This window comes from Temnothorax longispinosus, chromosome 5 (assembly GCF_030848805.1).
Source record: "Temnothorax longispinosus isolate EJ_2023e chromosome 5, Tlon_JGU_v1, whole genome shotgun sequence".
Lineage (NCBI taxonomy): Eukaryota > Metazoa > Arthropoda > Insecta > Hymenoptera > Formicidae > Temnothorax > Temnothorax longispinosus.
In genome coordinates, this window is record NC_092362.1 from 15355584 (window position 1) to 15375038 (window position 19455).

The following is a 19455-nucleotide window of genomic DNA, read 5'->3' on the forward strand; positions in this document are numbered from 1 at the left end:
CTATCGGCATAATGCTTGCCTATTGCGGAACGCCCATCCTTTCCGTCGCTGGGGGTACGGATATTGTGCAGAGCGCGAGAACGGGTTACCTCTCGGTTTTTATGATATTCTCGAACGCGCGCGCGTTTTATGCAAGCTGAGACGACTAAAGGAAAAACGAAAAAAAAAGGATGCTTTATACATATGCGTTTGAGTACGTTCTCTTTTCGAATTGCGTAGTTACACAGTTACCGGTTGGAGAACAGAATTATTATGTCACGTATCGTTTAAATGTGGAATAGCGATCGTTCAGACGGCATTCAGATCAAATCTATTCGTTGCAGCGTACCCAGTCGTATACTCGGGACGACTGTTAATGTCGCATTTATGCAGATAGCTAAATATTCGACGGCACGCGTGAAGCTGATCTAAAAATTCTCGTGCTGTAAATTTTCTCCCCGATGTTCCGCGACGTTCCCGCGCGTCCTGGACTCGTTTTACCTGGAGCGGAGCAGCCTATCGATCGTAGCTGCTCCTCTCTTTCTCTCACCGCGCTTAGAGTCAACATCAGTCATAATACAGCGTAACGGCATACAGGGGTTATTAAGAATAATACACATCCTACGTATATATCTTCTTCTCGGTTGTATCGCGAGGGGGAAACGCTTCGGGGTGAACGCGGGGGTCCGGGAGGCGCGCGCGCGGGCTGCGGCGGCGGCGACGGCAGGATCACGAGGGGCGCGAAACACGAAGAGAGGAAGGGCGAAGTAGAGAAGCGGAGGACCGACGTGGGGTAGCGTTGCCACGGGTAACCGGCTGGGTAAAATCCCGCAAAGAAGCGTCCGCGAACTCCGCCGTGCTCCCGTGTTGACGACGATCGTTGTCGTCCTACCGACATGCTTCGCCCGATGAATGTTACGGTGTCAAATGTGCCGACGCGTTGTATCTCGACGGACTCGACTCGGATACAGACCGGTTGCGTACGAATGTTCGAATTAGCTCTCGACAGATCAATTGCAACGAATCGTTCGAACTAGCCAAACTTAACTCTAAATTCCTGCTGTCAACGAGATATAGCGGAAGAAAAAAAATCATCTATTTGAAATTGCTGTATTAAATCTTTAATATTGTTCACGGCAAAATCATGGAATTAAAATAAATGACGAGTAAAAGCGCCCCGCCCACGGGCGATGGCACGCGAGTCAATCCAACGCGTTATCCGTTTTACAATCGCATCGATGTATCACGTTGGATTTACTTTATAATTATTCATATCTGCTTTTCCTCGTCTAGTCTTTTAACTCCATAATTCCGCCGTCAAGAGCAGAATTACAGATTTCGATATGACAGTTTTAATGACATTTTCTTTTCCGCTATTATATTATAAAAAGGATCCTAATTTTAAATAACTTTAAATTGAATAGATTGAATAGACATTGTGTGCCATTCTCTTCGAGAACAGATCTAGTTTGGGTCTTTCTCAAGTCAGTCATGGTTTAGGATTTATTGACTCTCGCCGTCTCGCAACGCTACGACAAGACGTCGCTCTCATTTCAACGTCGACTTTGTGCTAAGAATACACAATCTTTGGATATTACTCATTTTAGTAAAAGCGTTTGAATTCATTCTTGTCGAGAATCAGCTTAAAAAAATCGCGCGTATTACATTATTATGACGATAAATAGAGAGAGTGTGTGAGTGGGAGAGAAAGCGAGAGGGGGGAAGAAAGAGAGAGAGAGAGTGAGAGAAAGAGAGAGAATAAATATTCGTTATACTGAAAGTTATTCGTTATGGTACTAAATGATGTCGCGTGAATTCGGTTGGACTCAGCCCCCTCCTCTTTGGTTGCAGACCAGGAGGTCGCCGAGGAGGACGGGGGTTGGCAGTCCACTACCAACATCGAATACCAACGAAAAATACAGGAATCGAACCAAAATACAAGCGCAAATCGATACGGCGAGACAGTGATGCAACCGCAGCACCAAGAGCTGCCGATAATCGATCTTTTAGACAACATTAACGATCCGATGGAGATCGTGCTGAAATCGGAGCCCATCTCGCCGCGGATGGACGAGCTCGAGTCCTGCCTCCTGTCGAGTCACACGATCGAGAGGCACACGGATCTCGATTCAGCGCACGAGTATCGTCACGATGGCCTTCGAGATAAACAGCAGCCGCAAACGTCCGGAAGATCTTCGAACAATGACGTATCGCCGTTCGATCTGCGATGGCTACGTTCGCGAAACGGTCTCGTGCAATCGAAACACGTAGACGCGTCGTCGCGGGCGTATCACGAACCGGATCACAAATCCTCGAATCGCACTTACTGCAATTTCTGCCAGAAAACCTTCTCTCGCGCCTGGTCCCTGCAGAGGCACTTGGCCGACACGCATTTCTACGTGCCGCAATCTTTGTCCTGCGACCAGTGCGGCAGGAGCTACAAGTCCAGGAATAGTCTGGTCAGTCATAAGAGCCAATATCACGCTCGCAAGGACCGCAAGGAGCACGAGGCACAGTGCGAAGTTACGTATTGACCGGCGGTACTAATCTAGGACGAGCCTCTCCGTCGTATCGTAAAACAGGACGAATAAAAGAACTAAGAATATCGTGTGCAGAATACACACACGATGCCAGACCTTGGAGATTTCTACGAAGAGACAGAGAGAGAGAGAGAGAGAGAGATGGATGTAGTCTACCGGCTGTCAATAGAAGACATACCCGTTTTGTATAAATGTGTTCCACTTATAGTATGTTACACTACCGCTGATGTATTGTAATTATATCTCAACAGTATTGGAGCGGAATGTTGCTAGTCGTTTATTCCACCGGCAGATTACCTCGGTTGAGACCAAAGAAGAAAAAAAAACTATTAATAATGATTCCTTATCTGTAAGCCGGAATTCCGGAAACGCAATATTATACAGTGTAGTTAGAGTATAGTTATTGATTTAATGAACTTACACCCGAACGAACTGAGAGAACCAATGTAATTTTGCAGAGTTTTGAATTTCGATGACCTCTACGCTTATTTGTAATATTATGTTTCGTTTGGTTTTTGGTAACGAAAGTGTGTCAGATATGTTATTTCGGGTTCACGTGATAGTATCAAAATCGGGCTCATTAAAATTATACCGGTCTAAATTCTCGATATTCCCTCTTTTTCTGTTTATTTTTGTCTTCTAGATCAGTCATTAATATTCGTATTGATAAAATAATACTACTAGTCGACATTTATCCACTGAGATTTTTATTGGAAAAAGAGTTTGACTTGTTTTGATGTTATCTATTCCTCGACATTGAGCGTATTATAAAATTCAAGTCGTTATAAAAATACTGGTTGACTGTTTATAATAGATCATATTTATCAATCAAATGTTATTTGACGTTGTGCAATTTCTGACATTTCATTAGTTGTATACAAAGAGATTACAAAATGTTACGTTTTCGTGAAAGACTCAGATTATACAAGATGTATAGCTGCGTTCGTTTTGATATAAATAAATATCTCATTGTTCCTGCACCCGTGAGATTGTAATTATATTTAAGAAAAACTCGACTCCACTATTATAACGCCGGCGTAATAATGCCGTATATATAGAACCGTCGCGACTTAGCGGCGAGGGGAAATAAAGGAGATAATTGAAAAAAAAAGAAATAACGAATAAAATGTTGTTTCTAATGAGCGAGCGCTATCTCTCACGGCCTAAATATCGCGCGAGAAGAAAGAACTTCTGTTGGTAGCTCTTTCGCTCAAGGCTACGAAAATGCCATTAATCATGAAATATAGAATACATTACGCTTCATTCGCATCACCTCATTAGAAACAGATATCGCATTTGTGTACACAGCTCGCACATATTTCCACTCTCCCGCGCATATTCACATACGCGTACATGTACATATATCTATATATATAAGATATTACGCTCTATTTTGCTGTAAATAATATGCATCGACACATGGATATATATATACCTGGTGATCATGAAACACTAACTTCATCGCTCACGATTGTTCGCTGGAACTTTAGAACTGCTTGCACTGTGTTATCCTAATTGCGCTCGAAAGATATGAACGTCATGCGACGAACTGAGAGGTGCTGCCAAAAAAAAAAACAAATCTTGTTAGAGGAGCCTTCCGGATTAGAGCATCGCGATTATCACCATTGTCATCGTATTCGATCGATATTATAACACGCCTTGATAGTGTGTTTATAGGTTTATAGTACAGTAAAGATTTAAGTTCGATCGTTACGTGATTATATAAAGTACAGTTAACCGGACTACGGTCGAGTAGAATCACTTGAAAGACATTTATATGCGGAAGAAAAGCAACATGAATTGAGAGATTACAACATTTGACATCTTATATCGTCCTACTCTCTAAAAATATCACTGAAATTTCGAGATATTAATTATACATGAAATTATTAGCACTTACGTCATGCATTAGCATTTCTTGTTTGATGTTTTAGCATTTTCGATGCCATTTCTGTCTTAAAATTATTTTTTCTCACTTATATATTAATATTAATATATTGTTTGATAGTAACAATAAGTGCTACAGGAGCTAGTATAATTTATAGATGTTTTATATAAATGATTACATCTTTTACTTTTATAACGTTTTGATAAAAATCTGTCACGTAAAACTCTCCATATGAGCTTGACGAAATCAGTCGTGAGAAAAGAGAAATCAAGATGTAGTCTGTAGCGAGAATGCAAATGCAGTAAACGAAAATAGCGGCAATAATCGAGACAGGAATAACGAACGAGATAATGATGATAATACTGGAGAATATATTGACGACCAAAGACAAGGACGATGACGGTACTCATCATAATGATGGTTATAAACCCGTTTATTATACGGTATTATAAATGATAATGATCGAACTAATAGAGGGATAAAATTATTACTACTACAACGATGATAGTAATGTTGAGACACTGACGAGGTTGAAGGTGAGGAGCTATCGATCACGTGACAATAATGGACGTCGAACTGTACAGAAATGCCGAGATCGATGACTGGTTCGAAGATGAGACGAAATAAACGATCGAAATGAAAATTGAGGAGAATAATCGCGACGATAACATGATTAGTAATTACAATAACGATGATGGTCAAGCGGCACGAGAATAAGAGAGAGATCGAGGCGATGACAACGATAACATGACACTGACATCGACGACGAGGTTGACAATGACTATGACTTTTGGCGATATGACTTTGGATAATGATTACGATAAAGGGATTAACGAGTGTAATGACAACTGTGACAACGTGGTCGGTTTTACAGAGAAGTTGACCGTACGAAAATCTTAAAAAAAAAAGAAAAGAAAAATAAAGAAGGAGAAAGAACGAGAAATATACGGTGACAATGGTTGCATCCGGTGTTCCCCTCATGATAATCGTTACGTTACGCAATGAGGCGCAAGGCAGCAACGACAGTAGCAGCACCCATAAAGCATATATAACTTAAGGTGGTTTTAAGAAATAACACGTAAACGAGTTTGGGCACGGCTTGTCGGGTGACGGTGGTACGACGTATGCTCGATTAATAAAGGCGCAAAATAAAGTACTAAGAGGCAAAAAAAAGAGAGCACACGGGCGCACAATATTTTCTCAGCTGCGAAAACTGTGGTGGTGTGATCTTAAATGTGTGACGGTGGTGTAGGAGCGTGAAATGGTGGTGTGCGATTGCGAGAGGCGAGGCCGCGGCTAGAAAAAAACTTTCCCTCCCAAAAAAAAGGACAAAGTAAAGAAGCACATTGGGGATGATGTCCTCTCTTTCTCTCTCTCTCTCTCTCTCTCTCTCTCTCTCTCTCTCTCTCTCTCTCTCTCTCTCTCTCTTTGTTTCTCTCTATATCTCTCTCTCTCTCTCTCTTTCTCTTTCTCTCTATCTATCTCAACCCTCCCCTGCCCCAGTCTAATGTCTACTTGTCCACCTGTCCGACGTCCGTGCGACGTTCCGTGCGCCAAAAACCTCTACAAAAGTAGTAACCCCTGTGTGTCTGGTTCTGCCGCCAGGTCTGTTGGCCGGCAGCGGCGCGAGCGATGAGTTTCGATGCGAGCCGTGCAACAAAAACCTGACCTCCCTAACGCGGTTGAAGCGGCACATACAGAACGTGCACACCAGGCCCAGCAAGGAACCGATCTGTAACATCTGCAAGCGGGTTTACTCCAGTCTAAACAGTCTGCGCAACCACAAGAGCATCTACCATCGGCAGCACAACAAAAGCGAGCAACAGAGAAAGGAAGTAGCGCAGGCCCGCGAATGGCAGAGAGACCAGAGAGAGCACACCGAGAGAAATTACTCTGCGCAGCAACAGCAACAGCAGCAACAACAACAGCAGCAGCAGCAGCAACAGCAACACCAGCCTCAACAGCATCCGCGAATGGGATGAGATTGCTCGCCGTTTGCTCCCCTCGCTTTCTCTCTCTCTCCCTCTGTCATGAATTTTTTGGTGACGAGGGTGTACCGGATGTTCACGCGACACAGGCGTACGTTGCCGTTATCGATGCGGATTAAGATCCGACGTGATCCGGAATTTGGGGATCGCCGGCGATTAAAATACGTATTTCTCGCTGTACAGCGGAATATGTAGATTCGACGGATTCGAAACGTAGAAATCTCGGTTCTCCGTTGTTTTTACTGTATTCGAGCACTGATGAGAAGACAGGCAGTTCAAAGTGCGAAAGAAAGTCGATCGATCGTACGATTGTTTTGCGACTTAATGTGATCTAGTGTAACGTCAATGAACTTATCGCAGAGTAGCGTGGAGGAATCACGAACGAGTTGAATCACTTGAATCGGTAAGCGTGTCGATGAAACGGATTTGATTGGTTTCTAATGCGAATGTATTATGCCGGGGTTGTTTTCTATCATCGTCCGCGAGGGATGCACTCGCGACAAAGTAGGCGTCTGTGTAACACAATGCGTCTTCGTTTGTGACGATCGGTGAAATGCAGGTCGGATGAGCGACGTCTTGAAATAAAATGCGAAAGCCGAAAAGGTGATTCAGGTATGTCGCTTCGAGCAAATGAACGATAACGCGCGCAAAGCTGCATTGATATTTTTTATGAAAAAAATGAGGTATCTGCATTATTTGTAAATAGCGTTGCGAAACGAGTGAAAGATCGGACCGTAGGTCCGCGTGTATTAGAATCTGAGCGATTACTTATGTGATAGGCATAACTTTTTCGATTTTCGACAAGGGCCACGCGATTTGTTGTTATTTTTATATATTATTTATGTGACGAGCACACACGATAATTGCAGACAAGTTCTGTTTTCTGTTTATCGTCCTACGTGGCGATACAAGGAAAGGTGCGGTACAAATACGGGATAATAAAATATTATTTAATGTATCTAATTTATTCGTAATATACGCTCTCCACATTCCTTTAGACAAGGCAATTATAATTGGATAAAATAGTGGTTCCTTTTCCCTCCGTTCTCCTTAATTTTCCTTCTTTCCTGATATATGATGCCTTCCTTTATACCCTATCCACGACAGAATTTCTTTGCTGTGATTTAGCAATAAGATCTCATGTTCAAGGATTTAAGATATATTTGCATCACGACACACGTGTTATATATACCAATTCTATCAATTTATTTAGCGCTATTTGCAGAATTAATCAGTTTTCCGCGATATTCACACGGAAAATTAATATTTCTATACTTTTATGTCGCTTTAATTTTGAATTTCTATGATTTATTAAATCGGAAATAAAATATAAATGTGTTGTAGACATTTTACTGATTTTTTGCACAATTGTGTTTGCGCCCATCACATTTGAATAGGATTTATATTTATTAAAAATTAGGGTTTACTTATTAAAAATTAATTTTATGTTAGGATGGTTAATTTAAACTTGGATACAGCGTAAAAGCGAATTAATATTGATATTTTGAAGTGCAAGTAGGAGAAGCATCCGTAAATTATAAGTATTGTTATTCATCATAGTTTTTCAGATTGTTCCACGTTTTGAAGCTTTACTTTGTGCATGCACATGTATCAGCATTTACACAGTGTTTCTGTATTATTATTAATTACAATTTTGAAGCGATGTGTTCTTATTATTTTAGATTACTCAAACACTCGCGTTAGAAAACATCATTGAAAAAATGTTGGGAAAAATTGTCGGAGCTATGTTCGCAAGTAAACAAGACGTGCATTAAAAGATTATAATCGCTAAAAATAAACGATACACTTATCGATATAGAACGCACGTGCGTGTACGTGGGTGCGCGCGCGTGCGCGTATTAATGTTTTTTAAAAAAGGCACGTTTATTTCTGGATATATCGTTCTTTCTCTTATTTATAAATGAAAAAAAAAAAAATATTTTTGTCTCCGATATTATCATTATATTATCTTTTCTATTTGATGTGTTGTAGTAGTTGTTATCGCCATTAACATTTTTCTCTATCGGCAAGTTTTCATATTATTGTTGCTGCTGCTATTGTCACTCCTGCTACTATTGCCTCTAACTATTACACTCTCTACTGTGACCGTTACTTTTATTTTATATATATTAGTTACCGTTACCGTCGCCTCCACTGTTGATACTACAGATACTACCCTTTTTCCATCGAAAGTCAGTTAATATGCCGGAAGAAAGTGGCACGTTTACTTTTACAGCTCGGAGAAAGGTATGTGCGGACATTTCGTTGCTTGTTAAGCTCGCTTGGAATACCTTTTTTCTCTCATCGGGCATCGTTTCCGTCTCATTCGGTATCCCATCATAAATGTTCATAAATTACGATAAATACGGATTGAAGTATAATTTATCGCCTTATCAATCATTTCTGGATTTCTTCTTGGTTAGCTCCAAGCGCAATACTCGATCACACGTATATAGCAAGATACAAATGTCGAATTATATTGACTATGAAACTCGAATCGCGTTTACAATATCCTTGTTCTTCATTTCACAATGACAGCAAAACGGTTATAATAAACGACCGTCTTGGATTTTCGCTCTTTCGGATTCTTTTCGGACTTTTCGTTATCACAAAGAACGAAATCTTCAACACTTGTTATTGCGTCTCGTAAACTAGAAATACATAAATGCAGCCATAAGTGAAAATGTGAAACAAGCGAAATATCGATTGCAAAGTAACTTCCAAGACGCAAAGCAAACGAAGATTTCTCTCTTTGTCTTTTTACGGTAACGAGAAATCCGCGCAAATCGCACTGTCGTTCCTCCGGCGGTCCACGAATCGTCGCGCTTATTTATGCATGACCAATGACAAACCAGAGCTCCGAGCCACATTTATATTTCTCTGCGACTAAAGATGCAGCAGAAACGAAGTACTCGAGCAACGTACGTGGCTCGCAGGGACACTTCAACAGGCTGTCAGTAAGAGTATCGGCGGATATTCAGTAGCAACTTCCTTCGATACCACTGCCGATCTGCTCTCGATCGATCCCGATTTAATCCTCAAGCCCGCTCCTCCTTAAACCGTCTTTCCCCTCAACCAGCCGACCTGCCCATATTTTGACTGTCAACGAAAACCTCACATTTGGCCCTTAACACCTTGGCATATCACCCTGTCTCTCTAGCCCTAATCATGCAAGAATACTTAGCAGCGTATCGTAACTAATCTTGTCCAGTGATATTAATAGCAGTCGTATCTTTGTTCTTGTTTGTTCCCGGTCCCGCTCGCTCGGCTATACGTTTGGCTCTGGTTCGTCATTGTTCTGTGTGTACCTACCCGCTACCTTCACGAACACGGACTTGCGCTGGGGGTCCATCCACACACGTGGCTCTCCGTGTGCCTCCTACACCACAAATATTGGTTCGTAATGGAAATATTTCTTTTTAATTGGGTGTCGATGCATATGTAACGGACTATGGTACTTGATTTCATTATCTCTCTTTTTCTCTCTCTCTCTTTCTCTCATTTTTCTTTCTTTTTTTTTAAATCTCTTTGCATACTTCACGTTTTCTCCCTCTTTTACGCTCGTTCATATCTGCATTTATGTATCTGTCTATGTCTCTATTTTACGTTATCTACATTTCTATCTACCTGTGTGTATCTACCTTTACTTTTTCGTTTCTTCATGAACGCACGTTTAAAATCTGCTTTTTATCATATAATTTATCGATTTGTGCACCGCCTCCACTTTTTTTTCTATCTGTTGTATTTATTAACTCACACGTATAACTTCTCCCTGTCTCGCTTTGCTTGTCTACCGCTTTGTAAAAACGCTCCATCGTATCGCCGTTGCCTCTTTCTTTCTCTTACGTTCGCATTTCTTACGTCTTCGGCGGCATTTCCATCCGAATGGAAAAAAAATATCTCTCGCGATCTAAATCTATATAAAAAAAAAAAAATCGATGTGTCTGTGTGATCGCGCGGATCTCAGGTCCGCCCTCGGCGATCCTCGCGATGCGACTGTCGCACCCGTTACACGGTAGCCTGCTGCCACCAGGAATCTGCTACACGTGCGACGTGTGCGGCAAGACTCTCTCCACGAAGCTCACCCTAAAGCGGCACAAAGAGCAGCAGCACTTTCAGCCCCTGAACAGCGCGGTCTGCGCGCTCTGCCACAAGGTGTTCAGGACGCTCAACAGCCTGAACAACCACAAGAGCATCTATCACCGTAGGCAGAAATAGAAGTGATTGCGCACGCGCGTGTCTTACGTGCCAAGAGACATCACGAAACGAGCTTAATAGACGCTAAAAAAGAAATGTTCCGCGCTGCTCGCGACGGCCGTGCGATCGACCAGGCCGTCGTGTCGGCAGCGTTGGCCATCCGGAGAGAATCGCGTCGTTCTCTTCTCGAATTCTTGCTGTTTAGCCAAAAAGAAAGGCAAAAAACAAACAAACGAAAAACGACGTCGAATGTTCGGAAAGACGAGTGATTTCAGCCCGTTACTCGATTCATCGATTAACAATTATTAACCGCGCATATTTAACGCTGGACGCGTACAGCCGTCTGATTTTGCTTGTTTAGTTTATCAAAAGATCCTTTAATTAAGAGTACCTATGTTGTCATGGTTTCGAATTCATGTATTTTGCCATGATATCTTCTTGTTAGAATGTCGAAAACTATAAGAAGGCTGCGGTACATAATCATGAAAATAATTCGTGGGACAATTTTCCAATCCAGGCGTTAAAGGGTTAATACGAGGCCACGTATAAAGCCGACGCGAGATGAGAATCAGACGGACACTTTTAGCGATAAATATACGGTGAAAATTGATACCTTTGACCGGTAACGGACCGCCGACGTTTTGTACGAGACTTTTCGAAACGCAATTGTTACGTTATTATCGCCTGTCGATTGTACATCGGTCATAATGGGTTTGACATTTGGGACCATAGGATGCGGGATCTGTGGATTCTTTTAGCCACTCGATCACCCGAGGAAGATGCGATTATATCGGAAACAACTCGGTCACTTTTCGAGAGACAATAGGAATTGCGTCGAATGTCGCCATTGTGTTCACGATGTTTGTGCGTGTGCGTCCTTAAAAATCTTCCTCCTGTGTCTCAGCCGCTCGGCAACAATTTTTGTAAAAAGTAGGAAACGTCGGCCCGCGAGAAATCAGTGCTTCCAGATGTGAGAGTACGTGGTGAATGTCGTTATCATGCGCGAACTGGGAATCGGTAGAGAATTCGCGCACCGTTATTTTATATATATATACGTATATTTTCCCATTTTTTTATTTCGTAATTGGATATTATGACGAGACGGTGATATTAACGTTGATGTCGCGCTCCCGAACTTTCAAGGAAGTTTTAGGATCTAATTACTTGACAAAGTTGTGATGAAAAAGAATGAGACTGAACGGGGGTGCAATCAAGATGATTGAAATTATAGGGTTGGTTTTGCGAGTTGATTTTCGAGTTGATTCTAATCAACGCGTAATCCTCGAGGCGTGTGTTGTTAACAAATCGTTTATTCGCACCTATCGCACGTAATTCACGGAAGCGATTACTTAGATTTTGCACGTAAGATTCGCACACACATACACACACCCACACACACACACACACACACACACACTGGCGTTATGGTTTACGGGACCCAGTGCCAATGGATTAAAGTAGAGAAAAGTAATTTTAATTTTATAATTACTTGTACTTATTTTTCTAGCGTACGCTTCTCGTATGTTCTTCTCTTACTTTTTTTTTTAATTTCTGTTAATGCCGCAGGAATATATAAATGATCGGTCGCACGACAGGTCGTACAATAGACTGGATACACGCGAATGCCGATTTTAATATCATTTCGGAGATTGATGTCGGTGTATAATCTCGTTGAGTACAATTTCCGACGCTACAGAGGCAGCGATTATCGTGACTCGCATTAATTATCGTGATTTCTTTCGCCGTTTCGCGAATAAAACACAAAGCTCGTCCTGTAACATAGAGATTTGAACTCGCTGTGATTATAGCTGCTTCAGTCTCGGAATCGTTAGTTTGGGATTTAATTGTAGACGCACTTTGGCTAAAGCTTCGGCATTGTTTCGCGAAATGCGGGACGAGGTGAATCATTGTCGAAACCATGTCAAGAGCGCTCATTGGCTATGAAACGCGAATTAATTTAAGCTTTATTAGTTAGATCGATATAATCGCGAGAAATGGGATATATTATTCGAGGAAGGTTTTTAGTGTCGAAGACACGATCGTCCAGATAAGTATAGGTAGGAGCGTCCAAAAATAAATTTCGATAAGACTGCAAGCGAGCCCCGGGATAGGCACAGCATTCGAGAGTTTAATCGTTTTCGATATTAAATATTGCCCGATTTACATGGTTCCGATGGTTTGAAGAGAACGCGATATGGTTTTCCGAAGCAGAAAAGGGTAATCGAATTAACCTAAATCTGCGAGAAAATATTCTTATATCGTCATTTTTCGTCGTCGCTTGAATCGGGAAAAGTGAGATGCAATGGTTTAATATATACAATATATATATACATACATATATATACGCATATATTTTACCCTAATATATTCATTCCATATTAAATGCTTTAGCGCGGGCTATCCTATATAGACTTACATTCGTTTTTACGATACCTAACGAATTTTACATAAAGTACCTTACTTTGTTATTATTATTATTATTATTACTCATATTGTATATTGCAATTATTATAATTATTAGTATTGCTGTTAATATTGTTATTAATATTATTATTGGTATTACTATTATTATTCTTGCTCTTATTGTACCGTTGTGTTACGGCTGTTTCCGTTTCGCGGCATACCGATGGGAGCTTCGCTTTATAATATATTCCATGAACACAGATTACTCCACTTTCGTGGTATCCGGCCGAAATGTCTCATTCTATACGCTCCTTCTCGTCCATTTCGCATTCTACGGCTTCGGAGCGTTCGACCGAATCTCTCGAACAGTCGCGACGCGTTTTTCTCTCATGGCTTTTTGATGGTAATGCGACTTTGTCAGTTCGAGGGAGCAAATGGGCGGGAAGACGGGACGAAAGATACGCGTGCTGTTAATGCCAAAATAATACAAAGGTCCAGAAAACGTTCGAAACGTGTTCCGAAGAAGTTTTGAGAAATTCTGAAGGTCTTTTGGACGCTTGTGTTATGTCCGGAACCGATAGATCACTCGCATTCTAAGTGACTCACAGACAGGCAGCCGTATACATATATACATACTTGTCACTGCATATAACCGTGAACCGCTATATTTTAGTAGAACCTCGACGATTCACGCTTGGTGAAGAAGCCTATATGATGACTGGGACATCACCGTTTTGTGTCACGCGAACACGGCTATCGCGATAGATCGCTAGTAGGCAGGAGCTGACGAATGCACGCGCGTCGGCCTAAAGCACGATCGTTGTGTGGCTCGGCTAGTTAACGAGAGATAATCTTCTATTTTTCTTGAGGACGGAGCCGCTTTACGGTGTGCGAACGCGAGAGTTGGGACACGATGAGAGATGTCGAGAGCACAATTGCGAGCGAATGTGAGTCCACCATAATGCTAACGTGCGAGGACTAGGGTGACATGGTCGGCGATTGCGTTTACGTCGATACCGATTGCACAGTATACGGGGTCACTTCGGCGAAATTGTGTGCGACGAGGTCGATACCGTGTTGGAGTACGGAGTGTTTCGCGACGGTCGTTGAAATGGGTCGAGTTGCATTTAAGACAAGACTTTCTTGAACCGGTGTACAGTTAAAGCGAAGTTGACTTAAAACAGCGAGGCATGACTAGCGCCCGTGTTATTTCCGTTAATGAAATAGATTCCCTGATACGCATTCGAAATACAGATACGAAAGTCGGGTAGGGCTGGAAGTCGATAGGGCCGAATCACGTTGGCGGAAGTGTAACTGCGGAGTGTATCGGACGCGTGACTCACGCGGGGGATGCCAGCGGAGCTATAATAAATTTAGATCGCGACTAGAGGAAGCGATTGGAGTGAGACTGCATTAAGGCCGAACCATGGCGATCGCGATAAGACCGAAGGGTCTGTGTGACAATGCGAATCGAGTGACCGAAGCTGCAGGATCACAATAAGACTCGAGCACGATTGAACCGCAGGATCCAATTCGCGATCAAGTCGAGGATGGGAGCCTTATCGCGTTTCCTGCCTGCGTAACACGAATGTAGGTACTTTTAGCTGCCGTAAAGTAAATAATTTCTTATTTCATATCGTTTCTTCTACTGAAGCTAATTCGTCGCGGTACCATTGACAGGAGAAACCAGAATTTTCTCTATCGTTACGCACACACACACGCGCGCGTGTCGCGTCTTCCACCGATTTGTGTCCCGCAGACCTTTCGAGTTCTCACGCCGATCGCACAACGAATCGTAACTCGACAATGGATCGACCGGAAAGAAACAACGCGCGGCGCGTCCCGTGCGGACAGGTACGCGCCCATACATATATATATTTTTTTCTGAAAGTGCACAAATCCCAATATACGCGCGAATTCTCGTCTCGGGTGACGAACTGATGTTCGCGCGTGCACGAACTCGCATATCGGTGTGTTCACACTTCGGCTCGTATAGGCAATCTCTGGACGCAGGTGTACATGCACGTTGAATGCATTTATAGATAGGCTATGATAATTTATGTTAAACTATGTTTTATGGAATGCATCTCGTTGCGTCACACGTATTTTCCGCTTCTCGCATTATAATCCGGATTAATAAGTATATATATCTTTTCGAACGCATTCAAAATGAGCATATTTTAGGCTCGATTAGTCAATTGTTACGTGGGTAAATATCGATGTAAATGCGCAGGAAGTATTGACTTGTCGATTTTCCGCGAGTCGGATAAAAATAAACAAAAGTTATCGATTATACGTTTCTTGAATTAATTAGGTCTTTCACCTTAACGACGGATGAAGATTAGAATTTTTTAATAATCGGGGCAATAAATCATGTATATAGTATATATATCGCGAGAACTTTAGAAACTTTCAAGGAATCATATTGTAACCATCTTGTACATTTCCACGGGTATGCGAAATTATGTGTGACGCGAAATGCATTAGCGCAGATAATTTAAATAAGGAGAAAAGATTGTGCGCTGAGAGGTAAAACAAGGGCAAAAAGATTGTTAATTCGAGGGAAACGGAGAGGATGAGGAAGAAGAATGAAGCTTTAAATTACGAGAATAACGAACACAATTTTATATAGTGGTCAGGACAAGAAAGGACTGATATTGATAATATTTAAATTAGTAGAGTTATTCGAAGAAACGAATTTGTGACTAATGTAAAAAAATGGCCAAATATAATTGCGAATATATATCTATATATAAATATATATATATATATACACATATATATTTACATATGTGTGTGTGACGTGCTTGTGTACGTTCGTGCATTACTTCGCGCGTACGAATGTACACGCGTATACATGTGTGTGCACGCACACACATGTAGATATATCTGTCCTCCGATCAGCGGTCGGTGCGATATTATGCGAATAATAAATTATTAATGAAATTAATGTAAATTTGACTGAATATTTAACTACAATTTATATATTAATAGAGAATTATTTGAGCGTCTTCTTTGTTTACTGTTCGTTTAATTCTTCGCTTTTGTGTTATATTCCTGTAACACGCGATATCGTGCAGCCAACAGATTACCACCGGTTTATGCGTTATATCGAAGACTCGTTAGTTTGGTATGGTAACAGCCGTTGGGACGTCATTCTTCATTATCACGTTTGGTTGCGCGTCGCTTTCAAGTAATGTAGGGGGGGATGTAATATGTACCGTAACGTACATGCCGTAAAGATACATGACAATATCGTGCACTGTCGAAGTTTTACGGCTTGCAAAAGGATGTGCAATTGACAAAAAAATTGCGACCGGGAATACCGACGCTTTATAAAAAAAAAAGGCCACCATTAGGATTAACGTAAGCTTGATTGGTCTTCCACGCAAAAATATCACAGACGCGCAACTGACGTTTATATGTACTCGCTTTATAGAATTATCTTGCAAATGCTCGTAATATTTTAAAGTTTCTAGTTTTTAGTTAACACTTTGTTGGTTTTTACGGTAAGATGGTCTTTGTTCGATCGGCTTGAAAGCGACGCGCGACGAAGCGTGAGATCGTGGCCTCGTGGCGCGTTATTAAGCTGAGCAAGAACGTTCTTTCGGTTCTGATGATTAGGCGCTGCCGAAAAAAAATGTCCAATCTGAGGAATTACCAGGCTTCCGAGCACGGGAAAGACTGAAAATATTTGTTGATTCGCACGTGTCGCGGCGGGCCGCGCAGCTTCGCGAGATCCTTTTATCGCGTCGGAAATGTAGGGAGACGCGCGAGTCGCATATAACCGACTGACCTGATTCGCCCGAGAGAGAGAATCACGACGTGTTCCATTATATATAAATTTACTGCATACGTATCTGTATGTAGTTTATTTCGCTGCTATCTGCGACACAATTGGATCGACGACTGATTTGGACTGATCCGTATCTCACATCGCGATTTTTTTTGTTTTAATTAATTAGGCGACGAGTGCTAATATATATATATACATATATATATTGGACTGATGCGTGAAAATTATTTGACTGATGTTACCAAATCGTTGCTTAAAAGTACCTAAACGTTAAGTTAAAGAATTTATAAATTTATGAGGAGAGAACGCGCGCGCGCGCGCGCAAATATACGTTAGGAGAGGAGGATCGGCAGAGGAGGTCATCGCGCTGCAGATTCGCGGAAATCGGATAGGCCGAAAGAGACGCTTCCTTACGTTTTCTCCTTTCTTTTCATATTCTTATTTTTCTTTTTGCTCAAGGAGGAGCGCCGGTAGATGTAGCAATCGATATAATCTTAAGCTCGACTGTGTAGTACAACAATTGAGACGTTCGTGAAAACGAGCTTACTCTCATTTTCGACGCACATACCCAGTTTTCTTATCTCCGCTTTTTTTCTCTCTCTCTCCATGGTTTCTTTTTTTGTAGATGATTTTGTGCACAGAGATTATGTGAATGCTTTGTCGAAGATGATTTACTTCCCCATAAAACCTCCGCGGTTTCCGTAGGGAACTTCTCCGTTACTTCCATAGAGCTAAATGATAAGCGCGATAGGACACCTTACCGAAAACAGCCGTTGAAAAGGAAAGAAAAAAAACACAAAAAAAAAGAAAGAAAAATAGAAAACCGAGGGTTTTTTCGCGTGACATCTTTCTAACGATACAATAAGCCTTTAATTTTCCGTTACTTGCGTTATAATAGGATTATACATTACGATATCTATTTGGATATCGAGAACAGATAGCTTTTCACGATTAATATCCGTACGCAACCGCTGACTATAAACGCATGAAAGCGATGCAGAAAGAATTACATGGAATATAAACTCTCCGAGTATAAAGCCTTACGACAATGTCAAGCACTTGTGTGTAATCAACATATCGGCTTACCCCGAAAAAAAAAACTTTGGAAAAGTCTCCACACTATCTTGGAAGGATGATTCCGTTTTGGTACAAAATCGTTTCGTGAGACCATGTCGCATTTGCGCGTAAAGCAACGTTCGAGATGACGATGTAGTACATAAAATAATGTCAAGAACGCAGTGACGCAACGTTTATATTACTCGTAAATGCGAATTGGGCTTTGAACGAAAACCCGTGTGCGTTATATACCGTGATAATTCTGTTACGTTATTTTTCACAATGTCTTGGTTATAATATATATTTATTAACTATATACAATCGCATCGTCGATGTCATCGTGACCGGCGTCATTGCCGTGTCACTATTATTACCGTTATTATCATCATTACTATTATATATTTATATACTATATGACGCGATTATATTACTTTATCATTATTTTTTTTTATTGTATCACCGGCACACACATCAACCGTCATCGTCATTATAGCTATTAAATATTATTTTCATCAGCATCAGCATCATTTGACGTCATAATCGTTCTTATTATCGCTATCGCTATCTGTATTGCTACGATCACTATTATTGTTATTATTATCAATTCCCGTATTCTCGTTGTCATCAACGAGTTATCGCAACTAGTTTCGCGGGCTGTCATTACCGCTGCCGTTATCACTACGATCACTATTACACATTATCGCTGCCGCTCTGCTGCTATTGCTACTGTTATTACTACTTTGGATCAGTACGGTTACTACACTCATTATTACGATTACGATTGATTATCACTACGATTATTATTATCGCCACACATTATTATTATTATTTCTAAGCAATATCAAATGCATTTTAATATATTTTCATTTTTATATACAATAAGAAATGTACTATATATTTGGTTTAATAACTCGTTTGTGTTGTCACTTGTTTTTTTAGTCCACCTATCACATCCTCGACGAAAAGAGTAGATTAGAGAGAAGCTTATGTTGCATTTACGTTTATGTTAAACCGCACCAGTTTTACCGAAATTGCGTATACGAAAATTTATGCCGCGCGCCGGTACATTAATGCCGAGAAATTGATTCTTTTTCTTTCAGCCGGAAGGTAAGTGATATAAATGCGATTTGGCGTATCCACGCTGGACGTTGTTCGGTTAACGTATTTTCGTAACAAGCATCATCTCGACACATCATTAAGCAGCTACAATGTTCTCAGATATCGCAGCGCTCGAATTTACGTATTTATGTATTATTTCGGGTGCTGCAACATTTCTCGCAAGTGACTGAAGTCCAGCTGATATCCAGCCGACGCTAATCTGAAACGCGATTTCTCAAAACCACGACCAAACACAACCGATTCCCGTCTGTCAATACAGAATCGATGTTTTACCCTGTATGCGAAAACTATAGCCGTCGTATTCGATAAATCTCGCACTCGCGGTGGTCGGTAAAGATTGGAACACAAATAAATATAAAACAAGATATGAGAAGTGGAGTATAAAAATATATACAATGCCAATATAAAATATAATGCCTACAAGAAACAAATCCAGTAATCTTATTGTTAATGTCCATTAGAAAGAATGGAGAGTGTACACAATGCAGT

At 41.1% G+C, this 19455-nt stretch overlaps 1 protein-coding gene across 14 annotated transcripts in view; it reads left to right on the plus strand.

Moving 5' to 3' along the window:
- Nucleotides 1–18160, plus strand: part of Br (broad-complex core protein) — a 50187-nt gene extending 32027 nt beyond the window's left edge. For 10 of the 14 annotated variants that reach the window (XM_071777402.1, XM_071777410.1, XM_071777401.1 and 7 more), the window contains one exon: nt 1831–5580. In XM_071777402.1, coding sequence (XP_071633503.1) covers nt 1831–2513 — 683 coding nt within the window. In that variant the 3' untranslated portion in view covers nt 2514–5580. The other 4 variants (XM_071777414.1, XM_071777413.1, XM_071777411.1 and 1 more) reach the window with 2 other exon arrangements.
- Nucleotides 18161–19455: the final 1295 nt, after the last annotated feature.